This window comes from Schistocerca americana, chromosome 4 (genome assembly GCF_021461395.2).
Source record: "Schistocerca americana isolate TAMUIC-IGC-003095 chromosome 4, iqSchAmer2.1, whole genome shotgun sequence".
Classification (NCBI taxonomy): Eukaryota; Metazoa; Arthropoda; class Insecta; order Orthoptera; family Acrididae; genus Schistocerca; species Schistocerca americana.
In genome coordinates, this window is record NC_060122.1 from 793,040,951 (window position 1) to 793,054,138 (window position 13,188).

Below are 13,188 nucleotides of genomic sequence, written 5' to 3' on the forward strand. Positions count from 1 at the left end.
TTTTTTACTGGAACATCTATTGACACATCCACAAACTACATAAGATCAACAGTTGAGATTTCTCAGTAGCTCCATGCAAGGCATGTCATTACACAAATCAAAGCATTCTCTTAAAGAAGTTACATTTTTTGGGGACTACAGAGCAACGTATTACAGGTTTACTTTATATTTAAGAAAAGGAATGGACAAAGTAATGTTTCCTTATTTACATCTAAAGAAATTGCAACCGTATTCCAGTAAATGTGATCGAGACTCATGAGTACTTACTGCTACATGTGACTGATTTCCCATGTTTTAAGAAATGGAGAAATAGGAGTAGAAAGTTCTTTTTGATGATGATAAAGGTGCTACAGTTAACCAAAATGAATAAAATTAACAACAAAATGTAGTAAATTGTGTTTTGTGATAGTTACTGTAAGCAATTTATTTAGCAGGCCTACTGCATGACTGAAAAAATAAAAGACTCTATGCAAATATTGCACACAGTATTCTTATCATAGCAATATGTAAACACTGTCTAGGTTTTTAAAACTATATACTGAGCAGAATTAAAACAGCAATATTAGTTGACAAAGCTTTAAAATGAATAAGGTGAGCCAATGTAACATACAAGTAACTGATAAGTTCAATTGGGATGAAGTTTGTAACCCAAAGACAATTTCATTCACTAAATGGGTATCTAGTGAATAATATTTACTAATTAATTTTCATATTATCATCATCTCCCAAATACCTGGGAGACTGAATGTGTGATATGTGTAGAAACATCACAGAAATCACTGCATTAATGTTGTGTTCTTGGAAAGTAGCAGTTCAATATATGTACAAGCGGAGCGTGCAGCCAAATGTAAATTCAGTAACCGACCAAAAACTTTAATTTTATTTCAAAAGCATGGTTACACAAAATATATTTGTTATTCGTTTCACCTCCACTAGACAGTGGAAGTGGCTATTGGTTAACGCTGTTTATGGACTGCCATCTCCTTGAAGTATGGCTAACGAGTCTAACGCGACGCTGCGTTCTTGTTTGTATGCTCACCCTTAAAATAAAAGTTGTTTGCAGATAATACAATAAATTTTCCCTAAGGTCCTTCGCCGACTTACAACGTTGGAGTCCACAACACTTTCTGTCCTGTCCTGTGTGATGATAAGCTTATCTTTGTAATTAGCACTGAGCAGCAGAGATGTTACCTTATATTCAGAGAAGGAAGTGTTTTGATATGAGGGTGTTAGCGGTTCAATGGTCATCCGACCTGTAAATGTCTAGAGGTAAGATCTCGCTGCTCATCTCGAAGTCATGGAGTTGACCGTAAGTTTACTAAGTAAATCATAGTTTCACTTTAAAGTGCGAATTGTGTGGACTCCAGAGTTTGTGGCAGAGTGATTCATTTTCCGTTATGTGACCGCCATGATCTGGAATAAAGAAATACCTAGCCGTGCTCCTTGTTCAAAATTTTAACTCTTCGGAGTTGGAATGAATACTGTGAAACTGAAACCTTATAATTCACTGAGCGTTGCTCCCTTAAAGTGTGACTCTCTTGAAAAATATAACAAAAATATTCAGTGTACAGCTGGTTGGATAACAACTAACCTACGTGTTTGCGAGATGATTTGTCGTTGCCCCACAGTATATTCTGCTCTAAAGTGAAATTTAACGTCAGTGGTTGAGGTAGGCTGTTCATGCAGATACTGTGAAGAAGCAGCGTAGGGAAAACATGTAAAGACGCCACGTACGGTGACCGGGTTTTGGTTCCCGCCCATCATATTTTTGGCAATATGACAGTGGCTTCGCTCCTTTCGCAGATATAATACTGTAAGTATGCAGCTCATTAAATTATCACTTGTAAAAACAAAATGTGAACACATTTTAGATCCATACTTAGTAGTTAACAATTGTTATTTGCGTTAGAATGACGTTAAAATACATTAAATGAAAACTTAATTCCGATAACTTTTCTGTATGTTCCACTGCATGGACGAAAATAGTAGGAAAGAGAATAATGTTCAAAAAAGAAACTCACAGCAAGAACACAGTAGAAGTCGATAAAAAAAAAAAAAATCAGTTCGGTCCTATTTTTGAATCAGTGATTGCTCAATAATAGGATACAAATATTTGTATAGCAGAAAATAACACTGACGCAGGTTGGGAAGGGAGAGAGGGGATAGAGAAGAATGAACGTTAATTATTTTGGAAAATAATCATTCTAAATTTTAGGGATGCTATTGAAACCTCACTGCAGTCACTGGCAGATTTCAAATTAATACTTCTGTCAGCATGCTTGCATGTAAGAACAGCAGTTGTATATTGTTTACTAAAGCATCAGATTGTCTGGGCAGACTCCTAGATCAGATCGTAGGAGTCTTCTCAGACACTGACAATGCATTTAAGGGTCTAGTCATCCCACATTGTTGGTTAAATGGCTAATGAATATTTTATATCATTTGTTATACGTAGCATGTAAATATGGTACATGTATTTATGTACTATGTGTGGGTGCTCTTCAGTAGGTATTTAGCCTACCGTCATTTAATAGATTTTGTTTAAAAAAAAATTAAGGTAGCCTTACGTAATTCATCTAATATAGGCCCCGTTACTGTATGATTTGAAAACAAATATTGGTAGAGCTATGAGATTGGATGTCCCTCCTCCTCCCCTCCCCCCCCCCCCCACCCCCCTCCTCACAATCTCTGCCTGTGGCAACAGACTGATACAGATAACTGAACATTGCCCATTGGGACTGCTACGAATAACTGAACATCGTCCATTGGGATTTTTTTGTGAGCTCTCTAAGGCTTTTGATTGTGTAAATCATGAAATTCTTCTTGATAAGCTTCAGTATTGTGATACAAGAAGGACTTTGCACTAATGGTTTAACTCATGTTTAACTGGAAATGTGCAGAAGGTTGAAATAAACCGTTCACACAGTGCATAGTGGAGGGTGCCTTGTATCACTGCCTGTCACTTCCTCACCTATTTCACTTGAAAATAGAGCGAGGAAAAACCATTGTCTAAAAGTCTCCATATGAGCCCTAATTTCTTGCATCTTCGATAGGCTATCTAGTGAAGTTTCCACTTTTCTGAGCATATTTAGATCGAAAAGAAGGTATTTCATAAAGGTCAATAAGTCGTTTTTTCTCTCTCTCTCTCTCTCTCTCTCTCTCTCTCTCTCTCTCTCTCTAGACTTAGCAGTTCAAAGTTAAATTAATTAGTGTCTGTCATACAGAGTTTAAGTAGTTAATTCGAACTTTCAAAAGTAAGTTTAAAAGTTTGTTTACATTAGTGTTTAATTACATATTAGTACAGGCTATGAAACTTCAGTGATCTTGTGCCAAGTTGTTCTCTACTTTTGTGTAAATTTTTCTATCAAACCATGTGTGACAAATGTGGTGGTTGCCAAAATCTGGAGGAGTTGGTGTTCTGTGTAGACTGTAGGTTATAGTTTCATTTGGGGTGAATGCAGGGGCAAGAAAACAGGGGTAGAGAATGAGGTTCTTCCATGCCAGTGTAGTTTATGTAGAAAGGACAGAAAAATCTCTGAACAAGAGGCAAAGATTTGTGCCCTTAAGGTTGAATTAGAAAATGCAAATTTGGAATTATGTAGGCTAAGGGAAGAAAAAGAGATGTGGTGCTGGGAAAAGGTAACAAGCAAAGAGTGAAAAGGGGAAACTGTTGGAAAAACTTTAGAAAATCTGTTAGTAAATCAGTTTGGCTTGCTGTCTGAAGTAGTGCAGGAGGGCCTCATTCGGATATAGATGAATATAGGTTGAAGCAGAATATTAGCTTAAAGAAAAGATAGGTTTTGATCAAATCAGGATAGGAAAAGAAGAATTCTGTTTCTAGGTAGCAGTCATAGGTGGGGTGTAGGCCAACAGCTTCAGGAGAAGTTAGGTGAAGCCAGGTCACGATTTTTGTGAAACCAAGTGCTAGCATCAGCCAGGTGACAGAAAACTTTGGTCAGCTATGCAGGGACTTGGAGAAGGAAGCTCAGGTAATTATAGTTGCAGGAAACAGCCTGGCTATGAATCCAAGATACAGTATTAGGACTAACCTGGACAAAATGGGAGCAGAAACTGGGCACACAGATGTGGGGTTTGTGGAGGTCTTTCAGTGCCATGATCAGCCCTGGATAAACACTGCTGGAAGGCATGTTAACACTAAGCATAACAGGATGCTCCAGGCACCAGCAAAAAAAGGTGGGGATACACTACATGTGATCTGCTCCCAAATAGGAAGGGGAAAGATAAGTTAGTGTCCCTATTAGCAGATACTGTAAGAGGGGCCACAGTCACACAAGGGATGATCCCTGTGGTTATGGGACCAGACAGACAATTTTTTTACGTTAAAGCCAAAGTCCAGATGGACAGTGATCAAGAAAAATAGAATAAAAGAAGCTCCTTGTAGAGTAAATAGGGATAAAGCTAAGCGTATTATCAGTTTACTTTATCAAAATATCAGGGTAATAAAACATGAAGTAGATGAGCTGTTAGTGTGTTTAAATTATTTCAAAAATGAGAATGAGATTGATATACTTTGTCTGTCTGAACACCACATAACTATGAGGATGGAAAGTGTTGGTATAAATAGGTATAATTTAGCATCTTAAGCTTGCAGATTTAGCATGGGTAAAGGAGGAGTTGCCAATGGATTATCAGCCCATGATGCACAACTGATTAACTTACAAAACTTACTAAATGTAACACCAAACAGTTTTCAAAGAAACCTTGGATCACTACAGCTATTAAAGTGTCTAAGAAAGGAAAAGAAAATTGTATGAGGCAGCAATAATTTAGTAAAGACCCAGAAGTAATTTCATACTATAAAAATTATTGTAACGTGCTGACAGAAGTTGTCAGAAAATCAAAAAATATGTATATCAGTATGGAATTCTGTTAGAAGAGACACAGGAAAAGTAACCACTGGGGTAGGTAGTATTACTGTTAAAGAGAATGAGACCATCTTAACCAACAGTACACAACTAACTAATGTATTTAACAACCATTTCTTAAGAGTAGGGGAAAAAATTGGTGTGTATGGTTAAAAAAAACGAAGCCAAGCAGTGTATGGAAGAATCAGTTTTGAGAAATCCTAATCAGATTAATTTTCATCTAACAACCTCTTGTGAAATAAGAAAAATAATTAAATCTTTGAAAAATAAATGTTCTGTTGGAGTAGATGACATCTCTAACAAGTTATTAAAACAATGTGGAGCAGTTACAGCTAATGTTCTGAGTCACATCAGTAATGCATCACTAACTTAAGGTATTTTCCCAGACAGGTTAAAATATGCTGTTGTCAAGTGTGTCTACAAGAAAGGGGCACTGCAGATGTCAATAATTACCAACCAGTATCCTTGGCTACAGCATTTTCAAAAATCGTTGAGAATGTAATGTACTAAGAGTGGTTAGCCATCACAACAGTAATGGGATACTTAGTAAATCACAGTTTGGATTTCAAACATGCTGTTCCACTGAGATAGCAATAGACAGTTTCACTACCAACATAATAGCCTTTAATCAGTAAAATGTCACCAATAGGACTTTTCAGTGACTTATCCAAAGAGTTTGATTGTGTGAACAATGACATGCCACAGAAATTACAGTTCTATGATATAAATGGAACAGCATATGAGTGGCTTAAGTCAGATCTACAGAACAGGAAGCAAAAAGCTTCCTTGTGTGGTGCAAGTGATTTAAGGAAATTTCCCACCTCATCTAACTGGAGTGAAATAACATTAGGTGTCCAGAATGACATTTTCACATTGCAGCGGAGTGTGCGCTGATATGAAACTTCCTGGCAGATTAAAACTGTGTGCCGGACCGAGACTCGAACTCGGGACCTTTGCCTTTCACGGGCATGTGCTCTACCAACTGAGCTACCCAAGCACGACTCGCGCCCCGTCCTCACACCTTTACTTCTGCCAGTACCTTGTCCCCTTGTTGCATAAGACACATTCCACATCATAATGGTTACCGTGAGATTGATCAATGGAACATGTAACTATCTATCTTATCTTAACAGTCCATATGCAAAATGCAATGGCATAACATCGTTCATAAAAAAGACTTCGAACAGAAAATCTGCAGCTAAGGAAGAATATTCAAAATTTTTGGTTGTATGTGTTGATGAGAGATTGAGTTGGAAGCAGTGATCTGCTAAAAGGTTTGTGTTCAGCTACTTACGCTATTAGAGTTATTGGAAAATTTTGGCGATAAACATATTAGTAGATTAACTTATATGCCTATTTTCAGTCACTGCTTTTGTGTGGCATAATATTTTGGAGTAACTCATCATTAAGGAAAGAAGTATTCATTGGACAAAAGCATGCAATCAGAGTAATAGCTGGCACCCACCCAAGATCACCTTGCAGATATTTATTTAAGGAACTAGGGAAATTCACAGTAGCTTCACTAAATTCACAGTTACGTATTCACTTACTCAATTTGGTATTAATAACCCATCCAAATTCAAAATCAATAGCAATGTGCATAGCTATAACACAAAGAGAAACACTGATCTGCACTCTACTGGGTTAAATCTAATCTTGGCACAGAAAAGGGTGAATTATGATGCCACAAAAGTCTTTTGTCACTTACCAAGTAGCATCAAAAGCCTGACAGATAGCCAACCAACATTTAAAAAAAATTAAAAGAATTTCTGAATCACCACTCTTTCTACTCAATAGATGAATTTTTAGGTATTAATTAGAAAATTTACAACTATTAGAAAATAAATTGAACATTGTCATGTACAGAAACCTTTTGTTAAGCTGAAAGCTTCCGCATCATTACAAAGTGTTGTATTCATGATCTATGGAACAAGTATTAATCTAGTCTCATCTACGTAGCAAAGCCTTATGTCTAGATTAAGATTGTGAATGGCAATTAAAGGTTGCTGTTCCAGATTGACCTATAACATAGCTTAATGTGTAAATTTTCTCCATATTTAAATGGACTTTGTCATGTTCAACACGCTTTTTCTCATAACAACGAAAACTGCTAGATAAATTCAGAAAACAGGATATCAGATAATGGGCAGAGTTTATGATGTATATTATGTACATACATTGTAAATAAACTATGGAAAATACAAGGGTGCTCCAGTATGTAACGTCTATCAAGAATGTATGTGGAGAAAGTCGTCTGCCACATAATTTATTGTACTAATTGGTATCACTTACTATTTAAGAGATATTAAAGATCAGTAATTGTGTTTCAGATTGGAGTATGTTTAAAGATTATGACACAGGAAGGTGTCAGTGCCACCATTATTATTGTGTGCCTGAGTGAGCTATAATATAGAAAAGTTAGGGTCCAGGCATTCACATTTGGATTTCTGTGATTCCTAACTCGCCCACCTGAATGTTGGTGTGTTTCCTTAAATAGGGCACTATCAATTTTTGTATATAGAGGAATGTTTGATAGAAGTCGTTGGCTGTGACCAGTGACATAGGAAACATGCGACAAACTCTGTAAAAAATAGGATCACAATAATGTGATGTTATGGGCAATTGTTTTCAAACAGGTTAAGCTATGTATCAGTTTGTCACCAGGGTGTTTTAACACCGCAATTGTTAGCCTTGCCAAGTATCAGCAAAACTGTGAATATATGCACCAAATGGTGACATGACAGCAGCCATTAACAATGCGTGTATGGCCAAAACTGACGACTTGTATTGAACATTCCTCTTGACCTCAATTTTCTTCCATTTCTTTGTTGTTCTAAGTTGGCATTTTCTTATGGCTCCCTGGTTGAATGGGTGCTAAAAGCCTAACCTTTTCTTTTGCAGTCCATGATGTGTATGGAAGCTTCTTCCGATACCAATCTGAAGGACAAATTTTAATTATTATTATTATTATTATTATTTTTATTTGGAAACTGCAAGTTGTGGATGAGTTACGTATTTCAAATACAGTAAATGCACAATATTTTCATCAAAGCTATAAAGTTTGTACAATTGACCAATTGATGTAATCATAGTTTTTCAGACTACATGACAGTTCGTGTGGCAGTTAATTATTGACAGCAGAATTTTTACAAAGCGGACAACATTTTGGGCATATTAAATTTTCTTAAAATTGTAATTGTTTTATATTTACATTTGACGATGAACTGCAATTTCAAATATTGAAAGATATTCCAGAAATGAAACCAGATTTCCTGTTTATTGTGAGCAATTGCCGGGTACTTAGGTTATCCCAGTGTCCTCCCTGGACTGATGCAGACTTCCATGTCATACACCAATTTACTTTTCTGACAGATTATTAAGTCATTTACCCACATAATAAACTGTGAGAAGTGGGTAGATCATGTGGCTAATGAGGAGGTACTGAATAGAACAGGGGAAAAACGAAATTTGTGGCCACAATGTGCCAGAACAAGGAATTGGTTGATAGTTCATATTCTGAGACATAAAGGGGTCACCACTTTAGTGTTAGAGGGAAGTGTTAGGGGCAAAAAAGTGTAGGAGGAGACAAGGAGATGAATACAATAAGCAGATTCAGAATGATGTAAATTGCACTAGTTATTCAGGGATGAGGAGGCTTGCACAGGATAGAGTAGCTTGTAGAGCTGCATGAAACCAGTCTTTGGACTGAAGACCACAACAACACAAGGAAAAACAGATAGGTATGTGATGTGTGAATGTTTGGGTCAGTCCGGGGAATGTATATGGGTACCTAAGTGGTAATGCGATTGCTCGCAATAAGCAGGGAATCTGGTTTTGAGTCCCAGTCTGACACAGATTTTCACATGTCACTGTAGATAGTAAATCTGTATCTGTTACACTGAAGTTGAATTTCTGGAATGTATTGAAACTTTCAATATTTTAAATAGAAAGTGGTAAAGGTTTTTGCCTGAAGTGTGGCAGATTCCTATTAGTGATAAACAGTGTTGTACTTCCATGCCATATGTCACTGGCTTAATATAACACTTTTTCTCAAAAGTAGTTGGCATAAAATGAACTTTAGAGGTATTGTAAGACTCACTGAATAATAGAGGTATGGAGTCGCCGACTGTCACATAAACAGGACGGAAGAGTTCACTAGCTTTCAGACGTATACTGTTTTGTGCTAAAATACATACACACTTGTGTGCTCCTGTTTTGCCACTTAACAGATGGAGGGACTAATGGCTCCAAACCAGAGGGGGGAGATGGAAGAGAAATTTGAAATTTCCTATGTTGCATTAGTTATTTTAGTGCACTCAGTCATCATATACATAAGTTACTAAAACCTGTTAAAGTAGATTGGATATGATGCAGGAGGATGTTTGGATCAACAGCTACATGGCAAATGGCAGTAACAACAGCTGTACAGTTCTGCCTGTGTCCTGTGATATTTCAGTTATGCTTAAGCCTTTGTTATTAAGAAAACACACAATATGTGAAATTACTATTGGCACAGGGATATGGGAAATACACTGGTGCAGATTGTCAACAGATGTCGTGAAGATCGTGTTCTGCACGGAAGATGGCAGTCCGATCAACAGACAATCTTGCCAGCAATGATGCCAGGGCTCCTGTAAAGCGAAGTAGTGTTTGCAGGGTAGTCCCACATCCACAGTCAATTTGTACACAGTCAGTATGGCACGAAGAAGATGCCTACAGGCACTTTGCTGTGGAGGGCTACAGGAAGAATGGAAGCAGGAAAATCACAAACTGATATGGCCTGATGGCTTAATGTGAATCATTCTGTTGTTACTTGGATGAGACGACAGTTTATGGAGACCAAAACCATATCCCAGAGACCAGGACAGGCTCGACAACGTGTTACATCAGAAAGAGTGGACCGTTATTTGGCTGTAAGGGCATGTGGTACTGCCTTACTACTGCACTGCAACTGACATCTGACCTCACAGCATCCCATGGAGTATCGAGGCAAAAGGTGTACAGAAGGTTTCAGTAGTGTGGCCTTTATTGATAGAGACCTGCTGTCTGTTTGCCTCTGATATGTCTTCAGAGAAGGGAACGTCTAGAGCAAGGCCGTCAACATGTCACATAGACAGTCAAACAGTGGGCCAATGTTCTTTTTACAGATGAGTCCTGATTGGTCTGGAGATTGATTCCCAACAGATTCACCTCTGGAGGGCATGTGGAACACTATTTTGAGACCCAAACATTGTGGAAAAAGACCGATATTGAGGCAGCTCCCTAATGGTGTGGACAGGGATTGTGTTGACCACTTGAACACCCCTTCATGGAATTGTACAGGAGAATCAGTAAGATTTGACTGCTTCATTGTACCATGAAGAGATCTTGGGATCTCACACATGATTATTGCGAAGTACTGTGGGTCCATACTTCATATTGATGGATGATAATGCTTGACCTCATAGAGCACAGGTGGTTGATTTTTTGGAAACAGAAGATATTGATATGTCATAACCTGCTTGCTCTCCCGATTTGAATCCCATAGAGGATGTCTGGTGTGCACTAGGGAGATGGCTTGCATCACCTCAGCATCCACCAACCACTCTCCAAGATTTGTAAGCAGCTCTGCAGGAAGAATGGGTGTTACTGCCCCAACATGAGATTGATGACATCACTCACAGCATGTCCCATAATTGTCAGGCCTGTATTGGTGCCAGATGTGATCACAACCCATACTGAACACATTAACCAGGTGTGTGTGTGTGTGTGTGTGTGTGTGTGTGTGTGTGTGTGTGTGTGTGTGTGCGCGCGCGCGCGCAAATCCATTAAGTTGGACAAAAATGAACATTTTGTCTACCGTTATGCATGATGCAGTTGTTTATGTTCTGCATTCTTTTCATTGTTTGTACTATACTAACCACTGTTCATACTGTTTTGTAGGAAAATAAATGCAACGTTGCAAAATTTCCATTTGTTGCTTTAATTTTGGACACCAGTGTATTATATTTGCAGGTAATGACAAAGCAAACACCTGTCTTGGAATGGTTGCTTTCAGAGCAGTATCTGCAGATGATGTCTGTATAAACATTACAATGCTCTGTGGAAGTTGAGGGTGAGAGAAGGAATAGAAACAGCATGAAAATTTCTATATTAGCAAACACTTGCCACTGTTAGTGCCAGAAGCTATTAACACATTGAAGATTGTAACAATTTTTTAAATGTAACTGGAAGTTAACACACAGCACAAATTGCAAGATCTAGGAGCTGAGAAGTTTTGACTGAATGTAGATAAGATCTTGTAGCTATCCATCGAAAACTGCATGACCTCGAGGTCATTAAACAGTTGAAAACGGCCAGTCGGTGAAAAAAAATCTGACACATTAAAGATTTAGTATACATTCTACAGGTTTATTAAGGAAAAAAGTCAAGAGATTGCAGGAAGGATTAAAACTACGCAGATGACTTTGTCTTTTATACCGTAATTACATATCAGGACACCCATTACATCACCATTTCGGTACAGTGGCGCAAGACTAAACAAACATGCAAAATGACAATTCTTTCTCATAAGTAAAGGTTTCATGGAGCTCTGGTGGATAACATCAAACCAACGTTCTGAACAAACACCAACATGCTGAGACATACTGAACATACACAGGAGGAATGGTTGGTATTCACAGATGTGACAGGAATGATTGGTCAAAGCAAAAAGTGTAGTAAACATGGACTATAAAATGCATACCTTATGGGCTATAAGCACTTGTTCAGTAGATGAACTAGTCATAGCTTGTAAGTTATGACTGTTATGTGGTTTACAGCCAATGTTTACCAGACATTTTTTGTCCGGTTTTGGTTTGTAGTAGATGAACTAGTCATAGCTTGTAAGTTATGACTGTTATGTGGTTTACAGCCAATGTTTACCGGACATTTTTTGTCCAGTTTTGGTGTGTACCTCCACTTCTCAAAATATGAAAGCAAAGAGCTTGCATTAGACGAGATTTGTTTCACAGTATTGAAGATGAAGTGCTCATAGCTCTTACGGTTTGTCTTTTAGAGCCCCTGTTTACTAGACTTTCTTGTTCAAATGGTCATTTGTTTTTTGTCTACATGAGCATCAGTACCGTGCAAACCACTGTGAAGCACTGTACCAGTTATTAGTACTTTCTCCCCGATTTCATTCACATATGGAGTGTGGGAAGAATGAGTATTTAAATTCCTCTGTGCATGCTGTAATTAATCTAATCTTGTCCTTGTGATCCCTACAGGAGTGATACATAGGGGCTCATAGATATTTCCAAGTTCTTCGTTTAATGCTGTTTTTTGAAGTTTTGTAAATAGGCTTTGTCAGGATAGTTTGTCTTATCTTCAAGAGTATGCCATTTCAGCTTCTTCAGCAATTCTGTGACACTCTTCCTCAGATCAAATAAATCTGTGACTATTTGTGCTAGCCGGCCGAAGTGGCCGTGCGGTTAAAGGCGCTGCAGTCTGGAACCGCAAGACCGCTACGGTCGCAGGTTCGAATCCTGCCTCGGGCATGGATGTTTGTGATGTCCTTAGGTTAGTTAGGTTTAACTAGTTCTAAGTTCTAGGGGACTAATGACCTCAGCAGTTGAGTCCCATAGTGCTCAGAGCCATTTTTTGAACTATTTGTGCTGCCATTATCTGTATACATAAATATGCCCTGCTAGTCCTATTTTGTATGTGTCCCACACATTTGAGCAATAATCTAGGAAAGGTCGCACAAGTGATTTGTTAGCAGTCTCCTTTGTAGACTGATTGCACTTCCCCAGTATTCAATCAGTAGACCAAAATGTACCATCTGCTTTACCCACGACTGGACTGTGATCATTCCATTTCATATCTCTCCTAATTGTTGCAACCAGGTATTTGTATGAGTTGACAGTCACCAACTGTAATTCACTGTTAAATGAAAATTATGCAAGTGGTTTTAATGTGTGTGTGTGTGTGTGTGTGTGTGTGTGTGTGTGTGTGTGTGTGTGTCTACGACCCGGGACAACCGGGATTTTTTTCATCCGGGAGAAAACCGGGAAAAACCCGGGATATCTTTAGAATTCCGGGAATTTTTCATTGTTTTAGTTTTCAGTTAAATTTTTGTAATTTTGACTAGTAAGAACCGACACACTAACAAAGGATATTACTGTATCCCGCTACTGCAGAATAATACTTCAACAATAAAACAAACGAGAGAAAAAAACGAAAATAACTTAAATAGCAAAGGAAATGCGCCATATACGACGACGACACAAGTGCTCATGCAAGCGTCTGCCAATTGAAAATGTGTCAAAGGCTTTAGGAAGAC

At 38.1% G+C, this 13,188-nt stretch overlaps 2 protein-coding genes across 5 annotated transcripts in view; one reads left to right on the forward strand and one right to left on the reverse strand.

Annotated features, from left to right (window-relative positions):
* Positions 1-1,281, reverse strand: part of LOC124612737 (trans-1,2-dihydrobenzene-1,2-diol dehydrogenase-like) — a 110,333-nt gene extending 109,052 nt beyond the window's left edge. Inside the window, exon 1 of one of the 2 annotated variants that reach the window (XM_047141115.1) lies at positions 1,192-1,281. In XM_047141115.1, coding sequence (XP_046997071.1) covers positions 1,192-1,248 — 57 coding nt within the window. In that variant the 5' untranslated portion in view covers positions 1,249-1,281. Of the gene's footprint in view, positions 1-1,039; positions 1,165-1,191 lie in introns of those variants that run through there. The other variant, XM_047141116.1, reaches the window with a different exon arrangement.
* Positions 1,192-13,188, forward strand: part of LOC124612739 (ADP-ribosylation factor 6) — a 120,978-nt gene continuing 108,981 nt past the window's right edge. The window contains exon 1 of one of the 3 annotated variants that reach the window (XM_047141117.1): positions 1,192-1,269. The gene's annotated coding sequence lies outside the window, so the exon portion shown is untranslated. Of the gene's footprint in view, positions 1,310-1,660; positions 1,814-13,188 lie in introns of those variants that run through there. The other 2 variants (XM_047141118.1, XM_047141119.1) reach the window with 2 other exon arrangements.